This window comes from Pelophylax lessonae (genome assembly GCF_965119305.1).
Source record: "Pelophylax lessonae genome assembly, chromosome: 6".
NCBI lineage: Eukaryota > Metazoa > Chordata > Amphibia > Anura > Ranidae > Pelophylax > Pelophylax lessonae.
In genome coordinates, this window is record NC_138773.1 from 180,630,171 (window position 1) to 180,654,819 (window position 24,649).

The 24,649-nt window shown below is 44.4% G+C and overlaps 1 protein-coding gene across 4 annotated transcripts in view; it reads left to right on the plus strand.

Annotated features, from left to right (window-relative positions):
- PMS1 (PMS1 homolog 1, mismatch repair system component) overlaps positions 1–24,649 on the plus strand; it is a 160,763-nt gene that overhangs the window by 13,123 nt on the left and 122,991 nt on the right. For all 4 annotated transcript variants that reach the window (XM_082260227.1, XM_082260228.1, XM_082260229.1 and 1 more), the window contains exon 5: positions 15,900–16,063. In XM_082260227.1, coding sequence (XP_082116353.1) covers positions 15,900–16,063 — 164 coding nt within the window. The remainder of the gene's footprint in view (positions 1–15,899; positions 16,064–24,649) is intronic.

The following is a 24,649-nucleotide window of genomic DNA, read 5'->3' on the forward strand; positions in this document are numbered from 1 at the left end:
AGCCATGATCCTGGTATAGATTTTTACAGCCGGCGGTCAGATATTTGGTAAAAGTGATCCCAGCAGCTTCACAGCCACCTGAGCCGCCAATTTTACAGGAACCGGAAGAAGGCCCCCTTCCTGCTGCTGTTCCACTGTCTCTCTCATTCCACTGGGTAGCCCGGAACTGCTGAAAGCAGTCAGGTCCGCTACATGCAGAGGCGATGGATGAGCATCCATTTCCCCATCTCCTCTGTGACAAGTGAAGATGGAAGTGACAAGGATTTCTTCACTTTAGATTTTAGTGCTGTGTTCCTTTGGCCAATACGGCCTTTGAAGTTACTGATCAAACATATCTCTGTTTGATCAGCTGCCTTGGAGGGCAGAGGAGGGATCAGAGGTCTAATAGCCCCCTGATCTCTCCAAAAAGAGTACCTGTCACTTCCAAAGCTAACACAAGGGATGTTGTTCATCCCTTGTGATAACAATAGCAATATTTCTAGCATCAGAGCTCACGTTTAACTCTAAACCTGTAAAGACTTTTAAAGTGTCATCTATGGATAATTTTGGGTACCATAGTCTGTCATCATTTCACAGGTGTGTGCAATTTTAACTTTTGACAATCTATTTACTTGGTGCAACATCATCTTTTATATCTTACAAAAAAATTGGGTGTTATATTGTGTTTGAGTGCACTAAAATGAATTGAGGTGTATTGGTTCCTGAAAATTTGCTTTTGATAAACGTCTGAGCAAATATTATGTGACATAACAAAAAGAGTTACAAAAAACACAATTTTACTCTCCAGTGCCTCTGCTTTAAGAAATGATTTAATGTTTGGGGCTTCAACATAGGTTTCTAGCAAGAAATACTAATTTTGACATGTAAGGTTAAGGGTGATTTAGAGAGCTACTACTATCAGATTATAAGGTGTGTGACTAGGTATATAGTTCATTATAGATTTTTGAATGATTAATTCATTCTAAAAATAATTTAAAAAAAATCAAACTTTTCCACTGACCCACCTGTGCATAAATAAATACCTACTTCTTTTGTAAAGGTATCCTGTTCATTTTCTTTAGCTGGCCTATTGTTTTTTATTGGCTCATTTTGCCAAGCTGAAGATGGGAAATACATTCCATCTTCAGCCCAACATTCATCAAACCCCATCTTCAACCCTTTGAATGTGCTGCAAGAAAGTCACCTGGAGCTTATAAACACTAGACTTGCCCCGGCCAGGCTGAGACTCAGCAGCGTATAGGAGTATTTACTTACAGCAGAGGTAAAGTGTTCAGTAATGTCCACTGATGTAGAGACCAGAAAGATTAATTTACTTCCTAATGTTGAAATGCTTTTATTCTTTAAGCTTACCTGATTTGAATGTTGTTTTTCACTAAGATCTGATTTTTTTTATGGTGCCTCAAACTTTGCAAGGAACCTATTATACACAGTTCAAGGTTATCATAGAACTAAAAGTAATAGACATCTCCTTTGTCCTATGAATGTTTTCCCCAAATAGTGTTTAGCCCACTCTAGGAACTATTCGCCCACAAGGTTCTTTAGAACCTTTTGGCAGAAAGCTCTTGTGTAAGCTGGCCATTAGGGCCATGTCAGGCAGGCAGTTTTACTGCTGTCAATGCATCTTGGCGAAACCATGCAGGTGGGAAAACCTCTTCACCTAAAGGAATTGTGCCCTCATTGGTTCTTAAAGTGTCACTAAACCCACATCATAAAAACTATGAATAAATGCTGTATTACATGCTGTTCATATTCAATCACTATGAGATTCATTTTCTGTAGTCTGCAAAAATCCTGGTTGATCCTGCTGCTCTCTATGTGCACCTTCTGTTCATGTCCCCATTTCAGTTAGGGATTTTGCAGCTGTGATGACCACTCTGCACATGCTCAGTTTTTATTGAGTTTCTATGCTGAGAATTTCCTCCCTATCACATCTAAGCAGCCCTTGTGACTATAGAGTCACACATGTGGGTGTACACACAGTGGTAGATGACAGCCCACTCCCTGCCTCCTCCTCTATGCCCACTAACCAGCTAAACACAATGCAGGTGGGATATTACATCTAGATTAATAGAGGCTTCTCCTCCCTGTTATTCTAAGACACTGGCTGGAGGGGCACCAAATCTGCCCACACCATGTTATTGTTAAAAAAATAATAAAGATTTGATTTCAAATATACATTTTGGTTCTTTGAGTTTTCAATTTCTGTGCAAGGAATTTCCCTGCTCTGTTATTGAGTGCATAGTAATTCATTTTTAAGTGTCTCAAGTATGAGCACTTGAACACTTAATCAAGGTCAAACCAAACAAACCTCAGTAAAAATAAAACAAAAAATAGTGCAGCACTTAAAATAAGGACAATAATATTATATAAATAAAAAGTCCATAGAAATAGAAGATATTAAGTGGAGATGTCTCTAGTGTGAGAAAGGAGTGGATCAAACACCAATTCAGTCAGACCTTCCACCAGTGAGTAATACTGCCTCTCACCTCCAATCCTTGACCACTAAGGGTCATCAGGCAAATATAGGCAGGGATTACTGATAAAAAATCCTTTAACGAAATCCAGAACTTCCACACTTGACCACTAGGGGTCATCAGTTAGGCAAGTAAGGAAATAACATGTAGCCTTCACACAAATCCTGGGCTTAATATGGACGGATCATCATACAAGGAAAGAAAGAAAAAGATCTAAGTGCTCTCTGTCTTCCTTGTTAACTTTATTAGTTGACATTTTGTTGAAAATGTTCCCCAGGGTTAATAACATAGGGCGGGTCCCAGTATAAGGAGAATGCAGCGGTGCGGCTTCCCTTACTTCCTGGCGAACTCACTGTAGCGTCATGTTGCTAGGCTACAGTATATTTAATGAGTGGGGGTTAGACGTTGCTCCAGCCCCGCTGACGAAGTCACGCCCAGTGACGTAACGCGTACAGGGGGGAAGGAGCTTGGCGTAACCCGCGGCCGCCCATGGTGGAAGACGTGCAATTGTTTGTATCATGCCTGCATTAAGCACTGAGACAGTGCTTCGTTTGTAAGTACCTTTTATCTCAACTAATAAAGTTAACAAGGAAGACAGAGAGCAGTTAGATCTTTTTCTTTCTTTCCTTGTATGATGATCTATCCATATTAAGCCCAGGATTTGTGTGGAGGCTACATGTTATTTCCTTACTTGCCTTGCTGATGACCCCTAGTTGTCAAGTGTGGAAGTTCTGGATTTCTTTAAAGGATTTGCATCAGCAATCCCTGCTTATATTTGCCTGATGACCCTTAGTGGTCAAGGATTGGAGGTGAGAGGCAGTATTACTCACTGGTGGAAGGTCTCACTGAATTGGTGTTTGATCCACTCCTTTCTCACACTAGAGGCATCTCCACTTAATATCTTCTATTTCTATGGACTTTTTATTTATATAATATTATTGTCATCATTTTAAGCGCTGCACTATTTTTTGTAATATTGTTTTTGTAGCCTTGGATCCCAATTTAAATAGCACGCCTCTCACAAAGGGTTTGTGTGTATTCCATAGGATATACAGGTCTGTGTCTGGGAGTTTATTCAGTGAGGAAAAATTAATGTAGATGATTGGAAATATTTTTTTTGGAACTCTGTGTTTTGGTATAAAGAGTTATTGCAATGCCACACGAACACTGGTTGATTGGTGCCCTTATCTAGCAGAGACATAAAGATAGCGGCATGATCGGACCATGTGATATCAGCAATGCTAGATGAAGACACCTTCTGCAGTAGCCATGTCGATTCGTGTATAGGAATTATATCGTGAGAAAAAGTATATATAGTCACGCTCGGATGCATGGTAGCAGCGCCACACATCATACACATCCTCTGCACGGAAGAGACTTGCTTGACAATAATTAAATAGCCTTAGGTGATGCGTGATAAGGAGGTTGATGATTTCAGGGATACGACTTGCCAGTCAGGATGGACATGTTTAGGCGGATAGCGAGAGGAATCGGTAGAAGATGCTTGTACATCAGGAATGATTCCCCAGTTTTGAAGAAGTTTGAGGCCTTCGTCCAATGATGATATTGGAAATGATTTCCAAATGTTGATCACGCTCAGTTTTGCTGAATACTTGCATTTATAAACAATTTTGTTGTTTCGCAGGGTTTTGTTAATAGAGTTCAGATTGCGTCAGCTGGAGTGTACACTGGGAAAAGTCTGGAAGGACTTGAATATTTGCTGCTTGCGTTCTAAGTTGGTCATTGCGACAAAATGCTTCCAGTATTTTTCCTTTGGCCTGGAAGAAGTGTATGCGTAAGACATCATGGGGTAGTTCAGGTGGAAGGGAGGACGATTTTTGGATACAATGTATCCTATCGATTGTTAGGTCTGCGGAGGTGAGGTTAGGCACCACTTCTTTAAATAGATTCTGGACACAATGAGGTAATTGGGGGGGTTTTAAGGATTCTGGAATGCTCCTTATTTTTAAATTGTTGCGGCGTGACCTGTCTTCTAGGTCAGCCACTTTTGCTTTTAGGAAGGCTATTTCTTCTTGATGGTCTGTATGTGAATCTACTAGGTTGTTAAAAGAGGTGGTGACCTTACACATTTTATCTTCCATGTTACCCACTCTGCCCCCTTTATTCCTGTAATTCAAGTTTGCAGTGGGAGAGAGAGGACAGTATGTCAGATTGTAGGGAAGCTCTGAGTGACAGAAGCATTTCTTTTAGTGTTGGGGCTGATACAGGCTGTCCTGTGGTAGGAAAGGCAGCAAAGGGATCAGCCCTTAGAGTATCATGCTGGGATTTATTCAGTCAGTACTCACATCTATAGAAGGTTCTTCTCCTCATTCATCGGAGTGAGCTCTTCTTGGTTTAGACTTTACAGGGCTCTGGAGAGACTGTGTTGATTGGCCAGGGCTTGTGTTGTCTGGAGGGTTTTTTGTATTCTGGCTCTCATCTTGCAGAAGTGTCGTCAAAGCGGCCGCTGGAGGTCTGTGGCCACCGTCTGAGTTTTGGTCTCCGCCGCCCTTTTGGGGGAGCCCGGATCTAGTGGGTGGAAAGAAGCTGGATACTTTCTTTACAGGCATAGTGTCCCGGTGGCGCCGACGCATCCCTATCGCAGCTGCGGGAGTTCGGCTGCACGTTGAGAGCTGAGAGGTGGCAATGGGAGGATCAGAGGCTGTGGTAGATGTGGACAAGCCCGGGAGCCAGACGAAGCTCTAGAGTCACGCGGTCATCTTGCTGAGCGGTCGCCATGCCCCCTTCAAATATACATTTGACAGTATAAAACAGTTTAATGTTAGTTATTTATTTTTACTTTGTATTCCAAAGGGTATTTTTTTTAAATGTTGAACATGTGACTAAAATCTCCTCCTGCTTATTTTGCCCTGCAGAGAGTCTGGGGAAAGAGCTGGGTCATGTGACAGCTACATATTGATTAGGAAAAAGATACTAAGACGTGTTTTTTTTATTTTTATTTTTTTTATTAAAATAATTACAGTGCCATTATCCACATCCATAAATAGAAGGGGCAATGTAAATTGACCAGTATATGTTTAGTATCACTTTAACTCTGCAGAATTCCATTTGCTAGTGAGGGTGTGATATCTTGTTAGTCTAACTAGCTAGAGTGCAACTCCATAAAAGATGCTTAGCAGCCTTTTAGTTGTCCTTTTCTTGGCAAGTTTGGATTGCTCATCTGCCATGGCCTTTAATCTGCAAACATGCAGTTTAAAATGGAGCCAAAAAAAGCATACAAATTGCATACTTTGCAAAAAATATGTACAAAAAAGTCAGTACTCCTGTGAGCGGTTTGGTTTTAATACAACTAAATACTGTATTAGAAAATATGTGCTGAAAAAATCATGTTACTGGCATACTGGCTAGCAGACGTAGTTAGGAGTGAGAACCCAATGGCTTCTCAAAGCATAAGTTTCCTATATACATTCTGCACCCAGGCGCCACAGTAGTGTAAAGTTGTTAGTGATGGTTACACATTAATAATAATATTGAAATTAACATACACATTGAACATCCTAAGTCCCATAGGCTAGTACACACTATAAGAAAATCGGGCGAACATTTTAGTTCAAAGAATTTTCGTACGATTTTCGCATAGTGTGTACACGACTTTCGACAACCGATTCCAAATTTTTGTACAAAAATTCTGAAAGGAACAGACTCCAAAATTTTTTTTGTACAGGAACAAAACAAATGACTTTTGTTTAATGTGTACCATTTTTGTACAAGAAAAATCAGAAAAGAAACACTGCGCATGATCAAAAACCATAAACAAAACAAAAAAAAGCCTTTGTCGCACGAGAATTTTTGTACCAATTTTCGTTCCTTGGTTCCGATTTGCTGTGAAACGAGGAAAATCGGACGCTCGTTCGCCCAATTTTCTTATAGTGTGTACCTCACTTAAGCCAGATCTCTGTGGCCTTTTCAGGTGAAAGTCAAATAATTTCAGGTTTATGTTAAAACTGACACACAGTCAGAGCGAACTTCAGAGGGGCTAGATAAGGAAGTACTGGGTGTAGATAATTTAAAGATGATTGAGAACAGCATTTAGGACGCTTCCTGTTCAGATGAGTGGCACAGAAACGAGCCCTCACGATTTCCTTTAAAGCCCATTTGAACACAATCCAAAATTAGAGTAGAAGCTTTTAACATAGTTTCAAAAGATTAGATTGACAAGTGTTAATGCTTAAAGTGCCTAGGTTTCTCCCCAGCAATGGCCAGTGGTGGAGAGCAATCAAGTTACTGTAAGCATTAGCACTTGGCAGTCTAAGCTTTTGGAATTATGTTTAAAGCTTCTACCCTATTTCTGGCGTGTGTTCAAATGGGCCTTGAAGAGAGACTTCTCCAATAAGGGATGTGATTTTATTCTGAAAACAAAATAAATGTATCCTGCCTCCTCAGGAGCAAAGTTGATAGGATAAAGGGTATATCTATTTAGACATCTGGAAAAGATGATTATGATTTTTCTGTGTGTATATGCAGTGGGTATAGAAAAGAATCAACCCCTACTTTCAAAGTAATCACATTTTGTTGCTTTGCAGCTTGAAATGAAGACAGACAGTTTTTGTTTTATCCAGCTGTATTAGCTCTTTAAATCAAAAACCGAATCACTGAGTTGGAAAAAGGATCACCCCCTCGTAAAATGACTTAACTCAATCAGGTGTAGCTAATCACGCTCCTAATGGCACACGAAACTCTATGACTTTCTGCTTCAGTGTATTTATTTGTTTTACCATTCAGTGTAAAAGATCTAATGCAAGAATGTAGGTCTCCCAAAGCCATTTGACTGTGATCAGTTAACTGTGATCAACGGTGGTCATTTTGATTAGCTCAGCCTGAAAAGAGCTTTCCTGGATGAAAGAGAAAAGGGGTTTATTGAACAATTTGCATAACAGACTAGTCAGCCAAATGTGAAAATGTGTGAGACATCTCAACGTGTGGATCCGGGATATACCTGGAGTAGCAGGATGCATTCCACCTACCTAACTTCTTATTGATGTGAATGGGAACTCATTGGTGAGAGGCTGCCGGAGCAGCTCCTATTCTGAAGGAATGGCCAGAGTATAACTAAGGGTCTAAGCCTAAGTTCACTAGGAGGATGCAGCAATGCTTAATGAATTGTGTTGTAGTAAGCGGTGTACTTTGAAATGGTAAAAGCAGACTATCCTTGGATTTGTTTGCAAACTGTGCCATGAGTTGGTCTAGGACTTCTATGGGGCACCAAGCAGTATGGGTCTCCAAAAACGTACTATCGGTGCCGGCTCCAGTCTGCTGTGTCTTGCATATGTCTAGGTGCAACCGGAAATGGTTGGGGTATCTAATTAACTGTTTAATCAGGAGAATATGGGACTAAGTACCAGTACATGTAAGTTTGCCTGGTCTTAAGAACCCATAGAAGGCCAGAAATATGGCTGCCTTGAGAACCAGGCTAGATAGTAGCCTGAAGGGGGACCTGGAAAGCATATTGGACATGTTGTGGAATATATGCCCAGTAATAGGTAGACTGCTGGCCAAAGCAGGGGGATGACTCTGAATCCCCTTTAATGCGGCTTTAATGGGATTTGCCGAAAAAACTGAGGGCCTATCGGGGTGCAGTAAGAACGTAAAGTGCTGAATTCCTGCCAAATGTGTCTTAATGGTGTTGTGAGAGAGTATAAGCTGGGAGTGGCAGTAGGCTATGAAAGCCAGCAGGTATTTATATGTCATGTCATAGTAATTTAGCCCGGGATACTGGGACTGGAACGACTGGAAAGTATTCCAAGCCGTATTGTACGCCTTTTTTGTGTTGGCTAATGTGACTTGTTGATCAATGCAATCGCACAGGCCCAGTGAGTATCTAATCCATTGTTAACAGTGAGTAGTGCAGAGCCGGAGTGGCGATGGCATCTGCATCTGGAACCTGCTGGAAGAACAGTGGATAATTAGATTGTGATAAAGCACCCGCGGCTGTATTATCTACACCGTTGATGAATTTGCAATGAAAATGGAATTTGTATTGGAGGGACAGCCAAATAAACCTGCATACGAAGGACATGATAAGTAATTAACTGGACCTACCTTTGTTAATTATTTCGGCGGTGGCCTGATTACCTGTGGAGAAAACTACAGTATTACCTGTCCATTGGTGACCCCACACCTGTGCTGTGAAAACTATAGGGTAAATTTCAAAAAGCGATGACGTTGTTGCAAGCCTGGGAATTGCCAGACACTTGTCTGGCCATGGTCCTGCTAACCAGCGAGTGAAAAAATTGCTGCATAGCCTTTGGTAGCTGCAGCATCGGTAATAGCTTGGGGAGAAGACACTGACACTGCAGGAATGAACATGGCAATGCCGTTCCAACACTGAAGGAACTCGTCCCGCATGTGTAAATCAGATAAGGTCGCGGGATCTAGTTTTATCCGTGAATCCGAGTCGGGGGTAATGGGTAACAATGCCAGCAACCTAGAAATTAAGGACCTACCTTGGGGAATTATTGTCATAGCAAAATTTAGCATACCCAGCAGTGATTGCAGTTCCTTCCTGGTACAGGCTTGGGAGCTCATAAACGAATGTATATGGTCTGTAATTCTGACTAATTTGTCCGCAGGCAGACTAGCCTGGGTGTCTAACATAATCACCAGAAAGGTGGGTGCAGTAGCCGGGCCCTCAACTTTCTTAGCTGCCACTGGGACGTTAGGTGCAGAAAAAAGTGTCATGAGCGTCTGTAGATCAATGGGGGCTTGTTGAGCACTTTTAATAAGAAGGTAATCATCTAGATAGTGAATAACTCTCTGACAATGTGCTTCATGCACGTGAATCCAATTTAGTGCCTGTGCAAAAAAATTAACTAATTTTGGACCCGAATGTAAGTTTGTTAGCTAATTAATACAGACCTCTCCACTTGATACCATGCCACTTCCAGAGGGAAGGCACTATGGGGAGAAGCTTGAAGGCATCAGAAATGTCGGCTTTAGACAGCCATGTGTACTTACCCATACTGATAATGTACTGGATACCCTGATCAACTGACGTATACTTGAGTGAAATTTCTACAGATGGGATCAAGGAATTAAGACTAGGCACCTGAGAAGAATGAGGCACCGACAAGTCGTAAATTAAACGTAATTTATTGGAGAATTTACCCCTAACCAGACCAACCGGGTTAACTCTCCAGTTGTGGAATGGCAGTGTCACGAACGGCCCTATGGTAAAACCCTTTTCTAGTTCGGCTTGGAGTAAACAATCCACTGCCTCCATATCCGTGGCTGTCGACAGTAGATTTTTACACTCAGTTGTGGATTGTGGTAATGAAAGTCTAGAGTTGAGCCTTATAACAAATAGCACAGTCATGCAGGAGGCGGCACTGACTATAATTGCACGTGGCTTGATTGCAATTTTTGCAAATCTGTGCATTACCTGAAAAATTGAACTAGGCACCCTAGCTTATCTAGTTGTGCTGTATGAGCTGGGGCCAGGAGTAAACCTGTGGATGCTCTGGATGTGTCTGGTAGGATGGGGGTTCCGCATTGGGGCACCAGTAGGTAGTGTGTGGATGACTGGCAAATCGCACCAACTGGAGACCTAAGTCCAGCAAAATGCTGGAAAAATAACTCTGTGTCTATGCCTCTCCAGCCTTTAACTACCTGGTGCTGGGCCAGAATAGTGGCAGCCTTTGCGGAAAAGGAACATTGGTAGTTAAGAAAAGGCCGACCTGACGTATTTCTGACCCGACTCCATTATTGCCTATCAAGCTCCTCCCTCCTATGTGGTTTACAGAGCAAAATACACCCTTGAAAATACTAAAAGCAAGGACAAAGTCTGGGATGGAGAGCTTATGGTTTAGCCTATGGTCCCTGGTCTTCACCACGACGAAGACATCACCTCAAACGTATGACTTGTTGTCGGCTATATCGTGGGCAACTATTAAAAGGGAGGCCAAATTTACATCTTTACCGTCTAGAAATAATATCCTTCTTTATATTCACTGGTATGAAATGAGCTGTGGTAACAGAGAGGGTACTAGCGCCCTTGCCTGAGGCTAATAGGTGAGACAGTGGGTTTCTTGGAAAATGCTGGTGTCCTTAAAATGGAGGATGCCTCTGGGGTCTTTCCAATGCATCTACTCTGGCTTGTAACTCAAGAAAGGAGGTCGCCAATGAGCTATGGGTAGTGTGAATTTGTGAGAGGTATGTGGCAACCGTGCTTAAGGTAACTTGCTCAGTGTTGGTGCCTGGTGTACTGGGTAATAATAGTCTGAAAAATTCAGCTTTACGAGCCGAAGCTGGGTACGATATACCCCTGCGCTGCAGCTCGGTCATGAGCTTAGGGAGGGTCCAGGATCTCAGAGAGGGCATGCTACCATGTTCTGATACCCTGGCAGGAGATGGTGGGATGGAGGCAGATTCTTTGATGTCCGAAGCCTGTGACATGACCTATGCAACCAAGAACAAATCTATTGTAAATATACATATGCATATATATTTAAAAATTATTTAGTTAGGTGTTAGGTGGTGCAAGGAGCGAACTTGCTATGGTGATAGTGGGTCAGTTAGCAAATGAAAACTCGAGTTGCACAGGACTGAAAGCGTGTCAGTCCTTGAATGTGATAGAGGCCAAGTTACCTGAGGCGCACTAGGCAAATTAACAATGTAAAAGAAGGCCTTAGTTACCTGTAAACGTGTCAGGTAAGAGGTGTGAGTGTTGCGATATGTCGTAAATGTATGACGCATCTGTTAATGGATGAGGAAACTTGCCACCAAAGAAGTCAATTAAAGAACGAACATCTCAAGCTGTAGGTACTCGTAAGCTTGACGGGTGACAACTGTAGTGGTGTAACACCGTAAGCGACAGGATAAATGATGTACTGTATGTACAACAAAATTGATGTGTATGTGATAAGAAGCGAATGTTTTGAATATATTATAATGTGTGACTTTGAGGAAATACCCACCTGTATTGACTGCACCAAAACTCAGACTTGTAAGTCCTGGGGGAAATTATGGGAGATAAAAAACAAAATAAAACCACCGCCTGGTCAATATGTTACCTGGGCCCTAGGTTAAGTAACAAGATCTACCCACAGTGCAAATGTCTAATCAACCAGACAATATATGTGAAGTATGACCAATATACAGTTTAATCGACAGTATTGTAACAGCTGCTGGATATTTAACAAACAGTACCTTAAAATATGTTACAACATGACACATGTCCCAAGGTGTAAATTGTATGTACTGAGGAACATATCCAAATGGAACCGATGGCACCGCGGCTACGGAAATAACCAAAGTAAGAGATAAGTGAGATGCAAATGCATGAATATTGTAAGTAACGAAAAATGAATCGTACGAAAATATTGACGTATTTGTAATTTGATAAACGTTTAGTAAAGAGTTAAGGTAGTTTGAAGCTAAAAGGTAAAGTAATTAACAGTAATTGTGCTAGGCTAAACGATACTATGTAGAACATTTGAATCGTATGAATGGATAGCATGAAAGGGCGGATGAGAAGAAATCCTTTTGCAAAAAGCACAATATTTTCGTAACATAACAATGCTGTAACGAAACCAGTGAAAGTAAGTGTACCAGGGATGCAGCAATCCGATAGCAGTAACCTGGCAAAACCAGTGCCCAGTTTGGGGAAAATTAGAATTTTCCATACAAGAGTCATGCGGACTACTGCGGTGTAGAAAACCTTGTGGCACTGTCGGCATCCTGACATGCAGAACCAGTAACGTGAAAGCTAACGTCGACGAGGTGAGAGGGTTGTGTATAAGAAATGAGTGCGCTGTCAAAAAAGGAAGATAAAGTCTTCACCTGTGTAAACAAAAACAAAGTGGCTACATAACCCAAAACATTGAAAAACAAGTAACACAAGATAATAATGTGCCAATATATTCTCTTCAGATAGATATATATAAAAAAACAAACTCTTTAGGTAGTGAGTGAAAGTTGAAAAACCAAAATGACACCTATTAAAAACCAATATACCTAGTTATGTTCTCTAATGCTGGAGAGATGATAGAAAACCCCCAACAGATGTTTATAAAAAAACAAATCTGAAAAATAATAATGAATAAAAAATAATGAAAATTGTCCCTCAGACTGGTAAATCACCCAAAGTCTGATTTGATTTGTGTATCCAAGGGAAAAAAAAAATCCTCCTCCTTTCCATCAAAATCCAACTTAATAGTGACGCCCGCTATAGCAATTCACTGAGGAGCGTCATGACAATCCCATCCAGCAAGAAGAATGTAAATTAGCCGCTTACTAGATAGTAGCAGCGGGATAGCTTGTAAGGCCCCTTTCACACAGGCGGACCGCTCAGATCCGCCTGTCTGTTTTTTTGGCGGATCTGAACGGTCCCCCCATGCATCCCTATGGGGCATCGGATGTCAGCGGAGACATGTCCGCTGACATCCGATCCGTCAAATCTGAACGGATGGAAACCATATTTTCCATCCGTCCAGCGGATCGGATCGGATGAGAACGGACCGACGGTCCGTTCTCATCCGATTCCCCCATAGAGATGTATGGGGCTGTGACAGCTGTGTCTCCACACACAGTGCGGAGAACAGCTGCCATTCTCCTGCTCAGCGGGGGATCGGCGGATCGATCCCCCGCTGAGAAAAGCGGAGTCCGTTTGACGGACTATATGTGTGAAAGAGTCCTAACAATCCACGCTGGTCTCACATGGTCTTCTGACTAAAGACAGCTCAACACCTGCTGATTGCTCCTTTGTGTCTCCTGGGACCAGCTGTCAGAACTCAGGACTGCACTGCTGAACACAAATTCAACACTCCCCGACTGCCGCAATCCTAATGATGAACGGCTGTGTCTCTTACTTGCTCTCAAATATTAACATACCAGAGGGATGAATGTAATCCATGTAGGAGGGAAAAAAAAGGAACTGGATGGTGCATTATCCTTGGGATAAAACTTTTATTGGACAAAATGGGTCATAGTGAATGTAGACAAAAATGAAAATGAATTAAAAAAACACGGCCGCCTGCAGAACGGACTGTGTGGAGTGATGGTTGGGCTATCTCCCTCCAACCCGTTTCCCCTAATCGGGCATCAGGTGGGAATGGAGTACAACCCCAACCATCACAGACACTCCTTACACAGCTGAGAGTAAATTAACTTCCAGTGTCAGGCAAGGGACCCCATCTGCAAGAAATAAACTACTTCCTCCTCCTGCTTTGTTAAATTACTCAAAATTGATGTATATTCTCTCCCTCATCTTCTAAAAGATGAAGTATTCTATCAACAAAAAGGATGATAGACCAATGTAGAGGTGAGAGGATTGAGTGCAGGTATTTATGGAGCTAGACTCCTTCTACAAATGCAGGCTGACCTGCAGTCAGCCTTCCTATATACAGTATCTCACAAAAGAGTGCACCCCTTGCATTTTTGTAAATATTTTATGATATCTTTTCACGTGACAACACTGAAGAAATTACACTTTGCTACAATGTAAAGTAGTGAGTGTACAGCTTGTATAACAGTGTCAATTTGCTGTCTCTTCAAAATAACTCAACACACAGCCATTAATGTCTAAACAAACCGCTGGCAACAAAAGTGTGTACACCCCTAAGTGAACATGTCAAAATTGTGCTCAAAGTGTTAATATTTTGTGTGGCCACCATTATTTTCTAGCATTGCCTTGACCCTCTTGGACATGGAGTTCACCAGAGCTTCACAGGTTGCCACTGGAGTCCTCTTCCACTCCTCCATTACAAGAGGAGCTGGTGGATGTTAGAGACCTTGCTCTCCTCCACCTTCCATTTGAGGATCCCCCCTCAAAAGACATGCTTGGCCAGTCCATCACCTTTACCCTCAGCCTCTTTAGCATGGCAGTGGTCGCCTTGGAGGTGTGTTTGGGGTCGTTATCATGTGGAATACTGCCCTGCGGCCTTGTCTCCAAAGGGAGGGGATCATGCTCTACTTCAGTATGTCACAGTAGATGTTCGCATTCATTGTTCCCTCAAGGAACTGTAGCTCCCCAGTGCCGACAGCACTCATGCAGCCCCAGACCATGACACTCCCACCACCATGCTTGACTGTATGAAAGACACACTTGTCATTGTACTCCTCACTTGGGTGCCCCCACACGCACTTGACACCATCTGAACCAAAAAAGTTTGTCTTGGTCTCATCAGACCACAGGACATGGTTCCTGTAATCCATGTCCTTAGTCTGCTTGTGTTCAGCAAACTGTTTGCAGGCTTTCTTGTGCATTATCTTTAGGGACGACAGCCATGCAGACCAATTTAATGCAGTGTGCGGCGTATGGTCTGAGCACTTACAGGCTGACTCCCCAACTCTTCAGCAATGCTGGCAGCACTCAAACGTCTATTTCCCAAAGACAACCTCTGGATATGACGCTGAGCACATGTACTCAACTTCCTTGGTCGACCACAATGATACATGTTCTGAGTGGAACTCGTCCTGTTAAACCGCTGTATGGTCTTGGCTACTGTGCTGCAGCTCAGTTTCAGGGTCTTGGCAATCTTCATATAGCTTAGGCCATCTTTATGTAGAGCAACAATTCTTTTTTTGAGATCCTCAGAGAGTTCTTTGCCATGAGGTGCCATGTTGAACTTCTAGGGACCAGGGGACTCCGGGAAGGGAAAATGGCTAATTGGGCCCAACTTGGGCATTTTCACTTAGGGGTGTAATCACTTTTGTTGCCAGTGGTTTAAACATTAATGGCTGTGTGTTGAGTTATTTTGAGGGGATAGCAAATTTGCGCTGTTATATAAGCTGTACACTCACTACTTTACATTGAAGTAAAGTGTCATTTCTTCAGTGTTGTCACATGAAAACATATATTAAAATATTTACAAAAATGTGAGGAGTGTACTCACTTTTGGGAGATACTGTATATATGTGTTTTATTAGGAATGCACGGATACCTGTTTTTTTTTAAGAGCCATACAAAATGAATATGAATAGGTTCAAATCACACTGCAAAGAATCTCATGTGATTTAAACAGGAATGTTGTGCAATTCCTGTTCGAATCACATGCGGTTTCCCATAGCATTTCTTTGTGAACCCAGGCTGAAGTCACTATGATGAGCCTGGGTCTACACAGGAGCGGTGCGTGAAACCGCATGTTATTCGGCAGGAATCGCATCGCATTCCTGTTCAAATCACATGCGATTCTTTGCAGTGCGATTTGAGGCTCAAATCGCATTGCAAAGGTATTGGTTTTAGGCATAGAGTATTTGCACGAGTACAAGTGCTTAGTATTGGCATCGGTATCGGTGCAACCCTAATATATGGATTGTGTAAAGAGTAGTCATTCTGATCTTGGATGTGTTTAGATTTCTAGATATTGAATGGTGCCATAAAGTTATTTATTTGCTTGCCAATTTTTGTTGCAAATTTAGTATCATTCTAAATAATACATTCACATCCCTTGTTCTTATTTACTTTAGGAACTACAGTCACAGTCTTACATTTATTCAAGAATTTGCCAGTAAGAAAACAATATTTTTCCACCACCAAGAAATGTAAAGCAGAGCTCAAAAAAGTTCAAGACCTTCTAATGGCATATGGAATTATTAAACCAGGCCTTAGGATTGTGCTTGTACACAATAAGGTTAGTAAGCTTATCTGCTCCAACTGTTCTTATTACATTGATTTGCTTTCACTGTAAACAGAGTTTACACTACCTTTTCAGCATTGAGGATATCATGTATATACAGTGAACTACACCATACAGCCCAACTGTATCTTGCTGTTGGTAAAACCTCATCCTGGATCAGACCGAAAGTCATAGTGCACTCAAGTAAAACCACTGTGCATTTGAAAAAAACGCATTAAGCATCTGACGACATATCATCTTGTGTCCATTTTAACCTTGTTATGCTTTGTATCAAAACCAAACACAATCCTACATATGCCAAAACCTTATCATACATCTGAAAAAACCTCTATTCATTCAGAAACCTCATAAAGCTGACAGAACCCCACTGTAAATTTTAATATAATATTAAATATGCACTAGAGGGCACTCTTAACAACAGTCATGCTGAAGCTTCATGTTTGAGGCTCCATTATCTTTCACCTTCCTGAATCAAAGCCCATTTCAAACATGATATGTGTTACAGCCACAAGAGGGTGCTGGCGATTTTCATTGAGGCGAATTATGTTACTACATGACAAAGTTCTCTTAACTTTTTTTTCCCAGCCTGTGTGCTCTAACCAGTTAGGAAGCAGTTGCTTTTGTAGAAAAGGACTTTTATTGTTGGCTTTGCTTAAGGGTAAATCCATTACATTTTATTCTTTAAACTGTATGGCCTTTTTCACGTATGAAGCTTCCTACAACTATTCCTTACCAGTTCTGAAAGAAAGCTTGAGAACCTCCTTTGGCTGCCTCAATTTTGTAATCTCCACCACCTTATCTTTTATGTCCAAAATAAGCCCAAAACCTAATTTCTCTTTCGTTCATTGATGTACACAGCTCCTGATCTTCTTTCTTTTCAAAGTTACATAGTTGGTGAGGTTGAATAAAGACAAAAGTCCATCCAGTTCAACCTGTGTAGATGTGTGTGGCTGTAATCATCTTGCATACCCCTGAATGTTCTGATCCTTGAGATGTACGTCTAAGAGTCTTTTGAAAGCCACCATACTACCCGCAGAAACCACCTCATGTGGTAGAGAATTCCACAATCTTGTAGCCCTAACAGTAAAGAACCCCCCACGTTGCCTGAGGTTAAAACGCTTCTCCTCTAATCGCATTGTATGCCCCCGAGTTCTCATGCAATCCCTTCGACTGAACAGCTTTTTTTCTAAGCCTAGATCCCCATTTAGATATTTAAAAATTGCTATCATGTCCCCCCTCAGGCGTCTCTTCTCCAGGGAGAATAAATCAAGCGATTGCAGACGCTCCTCATAATCAAGGTCCTCCAATCCCCTAATTAGTTTAGTTGCCCTTCTCTGGACTCTCTCCAGCTCCAACACATCCCTTCTGAGGACTGGTGACCAGAACTGGACCGAATACTCCAGATGAGGTCGGACCAGAGTTTTATAAAGTGGAAGGATTATAGTCTTATCTCTGGAATACATCCCTTTCTTTATGCATGCTAATATTCTGCTAGCCTTGGCAGCTGCCGCTTGACATTGCATGCTGTTGCCTAGTCTATCATCAACCAAGACTCCCAGATCCTTCTCCATTTTTGATTCTCCCAAGGGTTCCCCTCCTAACGTGTATTGTGCTTTTATGTTTCTAGTCCCCAAGTGTAAAACCTTACATTTCTCCACGTTAAACCTCATTTGCCATGTCTTTGCCCACTCCGTTATTTTGTCCAGGTCATTCTGTAGGATATCTGCTTCATGCTGTGCTGTTATTGCCCTGCCTAATTTTGTGTCATCTGCAAAAACTGATATTGAACTACTGATCCCGTCCTCAATGCTGTTTATGAATAAATTGAACAAGGTTGGTCCTAGGACTGAGCCTTGGGGGACCCCGCTTACTACCTCAGACCAGTCTGAGTACGCGCTGTTTATTACCACCCTTTGGACACGCCCTTTTAGCCAGTTCCGTATCCAAGAGCAAACCCTGCTGTCGATACCTGCAGACCTTAATTTATAAATTAAGCGCTTATGGGGAACTGTATCAAACGCCTTAGCAAAATCTAGGTACACCACATCCACTGGTCTGCCCCTATCTAGCTCACAGCTCACCTCCTCGTAGAATGTTAAGAGATTGGTTTGACAAGAACGCCCATTTGTAAACCCGTGCTGGTTACTACTGATGATGCTGTTGTCCTTAGCAAACTCTACGATATAGTCCCTTATCATCCCCTCCAGAAGTTTACATACTACTGATGTCAGACTGACAGGCCTATAATTTCCCGGTATATACCTCTGACCCTTTTTGAATATCGGAATCACGTTAGCTTTCCTCCACTCCCCTGGTACATCTCCTGTCCTAATACTGTCCGCAATGATCAGGAACAGTGGTCTGGATATAACCTTACTGAGTTCCTTGAGTACTCTCGGATGTACGCCATCCGGGCCTGGTGATTTGTTAGTGTTGAGTTTATCCAGCCTTTCCCTGATTTCACCCTCTGTTAGCCATAGTGGCAAGTCCTTTGTATTACTACTAACCATACAGTCATGGTCAGTGCACCCCTCCGATTCCTGTGTAAAGACTGATGAGAAAAAAGCATTCAGCACGGTTGCTTTTTCAGTGTCCCCTGTGACCATCCTCCCATCATTGTTAATTATGTGTGCAATATGCTCTGCCCTAGTTTTTTTGCTGTTGATATACTTAAAGAATTTCTTTGGGTTTTTTTTGCTATCCTCCGCTATTTGTCTCTCAAAGTCTATTTTAGCCATCTTGATTTTGTGTTTACACTTCCTATTTGCCTCCTTGTATTGGTCGAAAGCCAATACTGTGCCCTCTGATATATATTTCCTGAAGGCCAATTTTTTTCCCCTAATAAGTTTTTTAACGCTCCGGTTTAGCCAGCCAGGTTTGGCTTTGTCCCTTCTAAATTTATTTCCCATAGGAATGCACTGCAAGATGCCTTTGCTTAATATGTTCCTAAAGCATTCCCATTTTTCCTCTGTGGTCAGGGATCCCAGGGTTCGGTCCCAATTTACCCTTTCCATCAACAAGTACAATTTTGGAAAGTTTGCCCTTCTGAAGTTAAGGGTTCTTATGTTCCCCACTTGCCTTGCTAGATTGTTATTTACGCTAAATGTGATCATCCTGTGATCGCTAGAGCCCAGGTTGGGCAGCTCTTTGGTTTATACTGCCCCCTACAAGAGTAGGACAGTAGGCAGAAAAAGAACTTGACAGTCCCAGGAGGTATACTTCCCCTCTCTGCTATAGGTACTCCAGTTTTTTTTCTGCCTAGTCAGGAGTAAGGACTTCGTTCCTTGCCGGGATCTCTGGTCCGGGCAATTTTTCTCTTTTTAGTTAGATTTTTTCTCCTGTTTTTTTTTTCCTTTGAGATCTACAATCAACTGCTGGACTGGGCGACGGACTGAATAATCTAGATCCAGTGGTCACCCCAGTCTGGCCAGCGAGCGCACGCAGACCACAGCTTTGCGATAGGTCGGCCGGGACATATCCCCACCAGATTGGGGCTAGCCTGCAAGTTAAACCTCTCGCGAGGTCGCATACGACTGGGTTTCCTCCTGACCGACCGTGTTGCTGGCGACCAGGTGGTGTTAACAGCACAGTGGGGGTGTCCCTTAGCAGTGTTTTTTTGGCACTTTTGTGGGGTTCCCTTCTTCCTCATGGAGTCTTTGCTGCACATTTCCCCACCTGACCCTCTCTCAATGCCTGCGGGGCCCTCCGGGTCCCAGCCATCCATTGATGTGCTGACGGCGGTCCTGGAGTAGATTTTGTCCTGGTTGGAGGTGGCTTTTGTGTGGCGGTGTGATAAAAAGCAACCCCCGCCTTCCCCTGCTTCATCTGTCTCCTCAGATCCTAAATCTGATCTGGCTGCCACGGATGGGGCCCTTCCCTTTCGCATTTAGAAGCCATCTAGAGCAGTGAAGGTGTTTCCTTTTCTTTCCTATTTTGACAGATTTGTCACAAAAGAGTGGTAATGTCCAAAACATCCCTTTGTGGTAACTAAGCGATTCGCAAAGTGGTACCCCTTTGAAGAGTCCCTCCTTAAGAAGTGGACTGTTCCACTTGTGGTGGATCCCCCGGTTTCCAAGTTGAATAAGGCAACCATTATTCCGGTAGAAGAATCCCTAGCTTTTAAGGATCCGGCTGACAGAAAGGCAGAGGCTGTGGCCCGCAGTATGTTCACTGTGGCTTTCTCGCCACTCAGACCAGTCCTCATAATTGCCCTGGTGTCACAAACTCTGACCGGGTGGGCTAAGTTGTTACGTCGTGACCTGGAGGGTGAGCAGCTCCTCCCTGCCCTTTGCTAAGCTGGTGGACCAGGCAGTCCAGGGGCTGCAGTTTATCTGTGATTCCTCTTTGGATGCGGCTCCCCTGATTTCTAGACTGTCTTTTTCAGCAGTCTAGAACCAGTGGTCCTTCGGCAGCGTGTTTTGTGGCTCAAATGTTGGTCTGCGGACCAGACCTCTAAAAAAGCCTTGATCTTTCTTTTCAAGGAGATCGCCTGTTTGGAGCTACCCTGGATGACATAATGAAGAGTCTTACTACTATAGGTACTTTTACGTTTTTTTTTTTTCTGCCTAGTCAGGAGTAAGGACCTAGTTTCTTGCTGGGATCTCTGGTCCTGGCAATTGTTTCTTTTTAGATAGAAATTTTTCTCCTGTTTTTTTCCTGTGAGATCTTCAATCAACTGCCAGACTGGGCGACGGGCTGGATAATATAGATCCAGTGGTCACCCCAGTCAGGCAAGCGTGCGCGCGCAGACCTAAGGTCCCACGCTAGGTCAGCGGCAACATACCTTCACCGGTCGGGGGCTGGCCTGCGAGTTATACGCCTTGCGAGGTCGAATACGACTGGGTCTCGGCCCGAGTCGCAGCATTCCTCCTGACCGACAGCCCCCCCATTTCAATGGTGAGGGGTGCTGTCTGGAGTGGTGCCCGCCTGGTTCCCGGTATGGTGAGTAACTGTCCCCCCTCTCCCCCTGGAGGGTTTTGGGGTGGATGTGGGCCCCTCCGTGGGACGGTCGGACTCCCGGGTTTCCCTCCTTCCCATCAGGCACTCCCCTTCATATGTCCCCCCATCCTACCCCCCCTTCCATTTATGCTGGGGCTGCTCCACCTCCTTGGGTGGGGGCAGGGCCCTATGCTGGCGAAGGGGGCAGGGGGCGGATGCGCCACCGGTGACCGGACGATCGGCTGTGCGGGGGGTTGTACCTGGTGGGGGCTCCTGCGAGGGCCCCCGTCCTGCCTGGGCCTGTCCTTGAGGCCTAGGGATCCATCCTGGCTGGCAAAAAGTGCCCCCCGCCTTCCCTTGCCTCATATGTCTCATCAGATCCCTAATCTGATTCGGCCGCTGTGGACGTAGGTCTCCCTGCTGGGTCTGCAACCGCGCGCCCGGAATCCTCAGATAGTGAGGATGATTCCTCCACATCTGCAACTACGCACGAAAAGGCGCTGATGGAAGCACTGATTGTATCTGTGCGTGAGACCGTAAAGATAGAGGAAGCAGCTGTGACATAGGCACAGGTTCCCTTTTGGCACTCAAAAGCCATCCAGAGCGGCAAAGGTGTTCCCTTTTCCCGCCTGTTTTGACAGAATTGTCGCTAAAGAGTGGGGACGACCAAAGCATCCCCTTGGGGTCCTTAAGCGATTTGCTAGGTGATACCCTTATGAGGAGTCCCTTCTTAAGAAGTGGACAGTGCCACCGGTGGTGGATCCTGCGGTTTCCAGATTGAGCAAGGCAACCATGATTCCGGTTGAAGAGTCCCCAGCCTTTAAGGATCCAGTTGACAGGAAGACTGAGCCTGTGGCCTGAAATATGTACGCTGATTTGGCACTGAGGCCGGTATTCACCATTGCCCTGGTGTCGCTGAGTGGGCTAAGATTTTATGCCCTGACTTGGAGGGAGAACAGCTCCCCCTGCCTTTGCTGAGCTGGTGGACCATCTGGTCCAGGGGCAATAGTTTATCTGTCATGTGTCTTTGGATGCCGCCCCCCTAGTGGCTCGGCTCTCTGTTTCGGCAGTGGTCCTTCGGCATGTCTTTTGGCACAAATGCTGGTCTCCAGACCAGACTTCAAAAAAGGCCTTCACTGATTTCCCCTTTCAAGGAAGCTACCCTGGATGACCTCATTAAAGGTCTCACAGGGGAAAGATTATCTTTCTTCCGCAGGCTAATAAGAGCAAGAACCCTCGTCGTAGATGTGGGCCCTCCTTCTCAGCTCATAAGAAGTCTTTTCTTTCCTCAGGGTCAACTGACAAGGGCTCGAAGCCTTTCAGGGCCTCCTCTGGAGGATCCAGACGATCCTGGTTTGGCAAGCCGAGATCGGGCTTCTCAAGACCCGCGGACAAGGCTCCTTCAGCATGAGGGGGTGGGGGGACATCTTCGCTGGTTTCCTGACCCGTGAACTTCCCTGGTACAAGACAAGTGAGTCCACAAAGTTATTCGGTCCAGCTAAAAGATTGAGTTTCGCTCTTGTCACCCGACAAGGTTCTTTCCTTCCAACTTGCGCCTGTCCCTGAACCGCTTACAGAGTCTGTTTGGGGCGGTGATGTTACTTCAAGGGGTGATTGTTCTGGTTCCGACTTTGAAACGTTTTCAGAGTTTTTACTCAAACCTGTTTACAGTTCCCAGGAAGAAAGGCAAGGTGCGTCCAAACCTGGACCTCAAGGCGCGGAACTGCTTTGTGTGGTTGCAGAAGTTCAGGATGTAGTGCATTTGCATGGTGGTGGCATCCTTGCATCAGGGGGATTTTCTTGCCTCTATCTACATTAAGGATGCTTACCTTCACATTCCAATATGTGCCAGTCACCAGCGCTTCCTCCGCTTTGCCGTGGGAGAGGAGCACTATCAGTTTGTGGCGTTACCCTTTGGTCTCGCCTCTGCTCCTCAGGTCTTCACAAAAGTGTTAGCCCCCGTGCTAGCTTTTTTTTTTTTACACTACGGGGGATCGCGGGACTGGGCCACTTGGATGATTTTTGATGAACTCCTTTTGCGAGTGGAGTCTCCTTCTGCTCTGGTGGAAAACCTGGATATCACCATACGAACTCTGAGGGAGTTGGCTAGATTCTGAATTTTCAAAAGTCTGCTCTGGTTCCATTCACAAAGCTGGACTGTCTGGGTCTGACCCTGGACTCAGCCTTAGTCAGAGTGCTACTTCCTCTGGACAAGCTCCTGAAATTGCAGGCTGCAATTCGTCTCCTGCTGTCCAGCAGATGGTCATCCCTCCGGACTTGCATGCGGGTGCTGGCCCTGATGGTGTCTATCTCCTTCAAGGCGGTTCCATTTGCACAGTTCCATACGAGGTCTTTGCAAAGGGAAATTCTGGTCAAATGGGACACGACTTTGCAGTCTCTGGACAATCGGATCCGGCTGAGCCGGGGATCGAAGGAGTTCCTGATATGGTGGCTTCGTTCTCCGGTGCTTCGACTGGGCAAACCCTTTCTCCCCATGTTTTGACAGTGGTCACTACAGATGCCAGCCTGTCCGGCTGGGGGCTTCCTCTGCAAAAATTCCGCTCAGTGGCTCTGGACACTGGAAGGGTCGAGACTACCCATCAATGTTTTGGAACTCCGAGCAATCAGACTGTGCCTGGACATAACTTCAGGGATGTCCAGTGCGCATTCAGTCAGACTATGCGATGGCCATGGCTTATGTCAATCACCAGGGGGGGCACAAGAAGTGTCCTGGCGGCTCTGTAGGTAGCCGGCATTCTAAGGTGGGCAGAATGGTTTGTTCCAGCCCTCTCCGCTGTACACATTGCCTTTGGTGGAAAACTGGCAGGGGGACTATCTTAGTCGGCAGGCGTTGGACCAAGGGGAGTGGTCCCTTCATCTGGAGATGTTTCATCAGTTGCGTCTCCGGTAGGGCATCCCGAGGTGGATCTGTTGGCGTCTCGGCTCAACAGAAAGGTGCAGAGGTTTGTGGCTCGATCACAGGATCCTCTGGCGGACCCCAAAGACGCGTTGGTGGCCCAGTGGGGTCAGTATCGTCTCATTTACGCCTTCCCTCCTCTCCAGCTTCTGTCAAGACTTCTACGCAGGACTGAGGCAGAAGGGATTCCGGTCATCTTAGTGGCTCCGCACTGGCCTCGCTGGACTTGGTACGCCGATCTGGTGCGGCTGGATGCTGACCTTCCCTGGAAGCTTCCTCTCAGGGAGGATCTGCTGTCCCAAGGGCCCATCTTCCATCCTGCTTTGCAGTCCCTTGCTTTGACAGCTTGGCTGTTGAAAACCAGGTGCTGATGGATAGAGGTTTGACTAAGTCGTTAATTCCAAGGCTGTTAGAAGCTAGGAAGATCTACCATTGTACGTGGAAGTCGTACATTGCGTGGTGTGAGTATCTTGGGGTTCATCCTTGCTTTTTCTCGGCTCGGATCTTGACCTTCCTTCGACAGACGATTGAGCAGAAACTGGCCTTGAGTACTATCAAGGGTGAGGTGTCAACCTTAGCTGTCTTCTTTCAAGGGGCTTTGACCACATACTACCTAGTACTTTCCTTTCTTCAGGGAGTTAGGCACTTGGCCCCTCCAGTGCGGTCTTCGTTGCCCCCTTGGGACCTTAATTTAGTGCTCTCAGTCCTCCAGAAGCCTCCTTTTG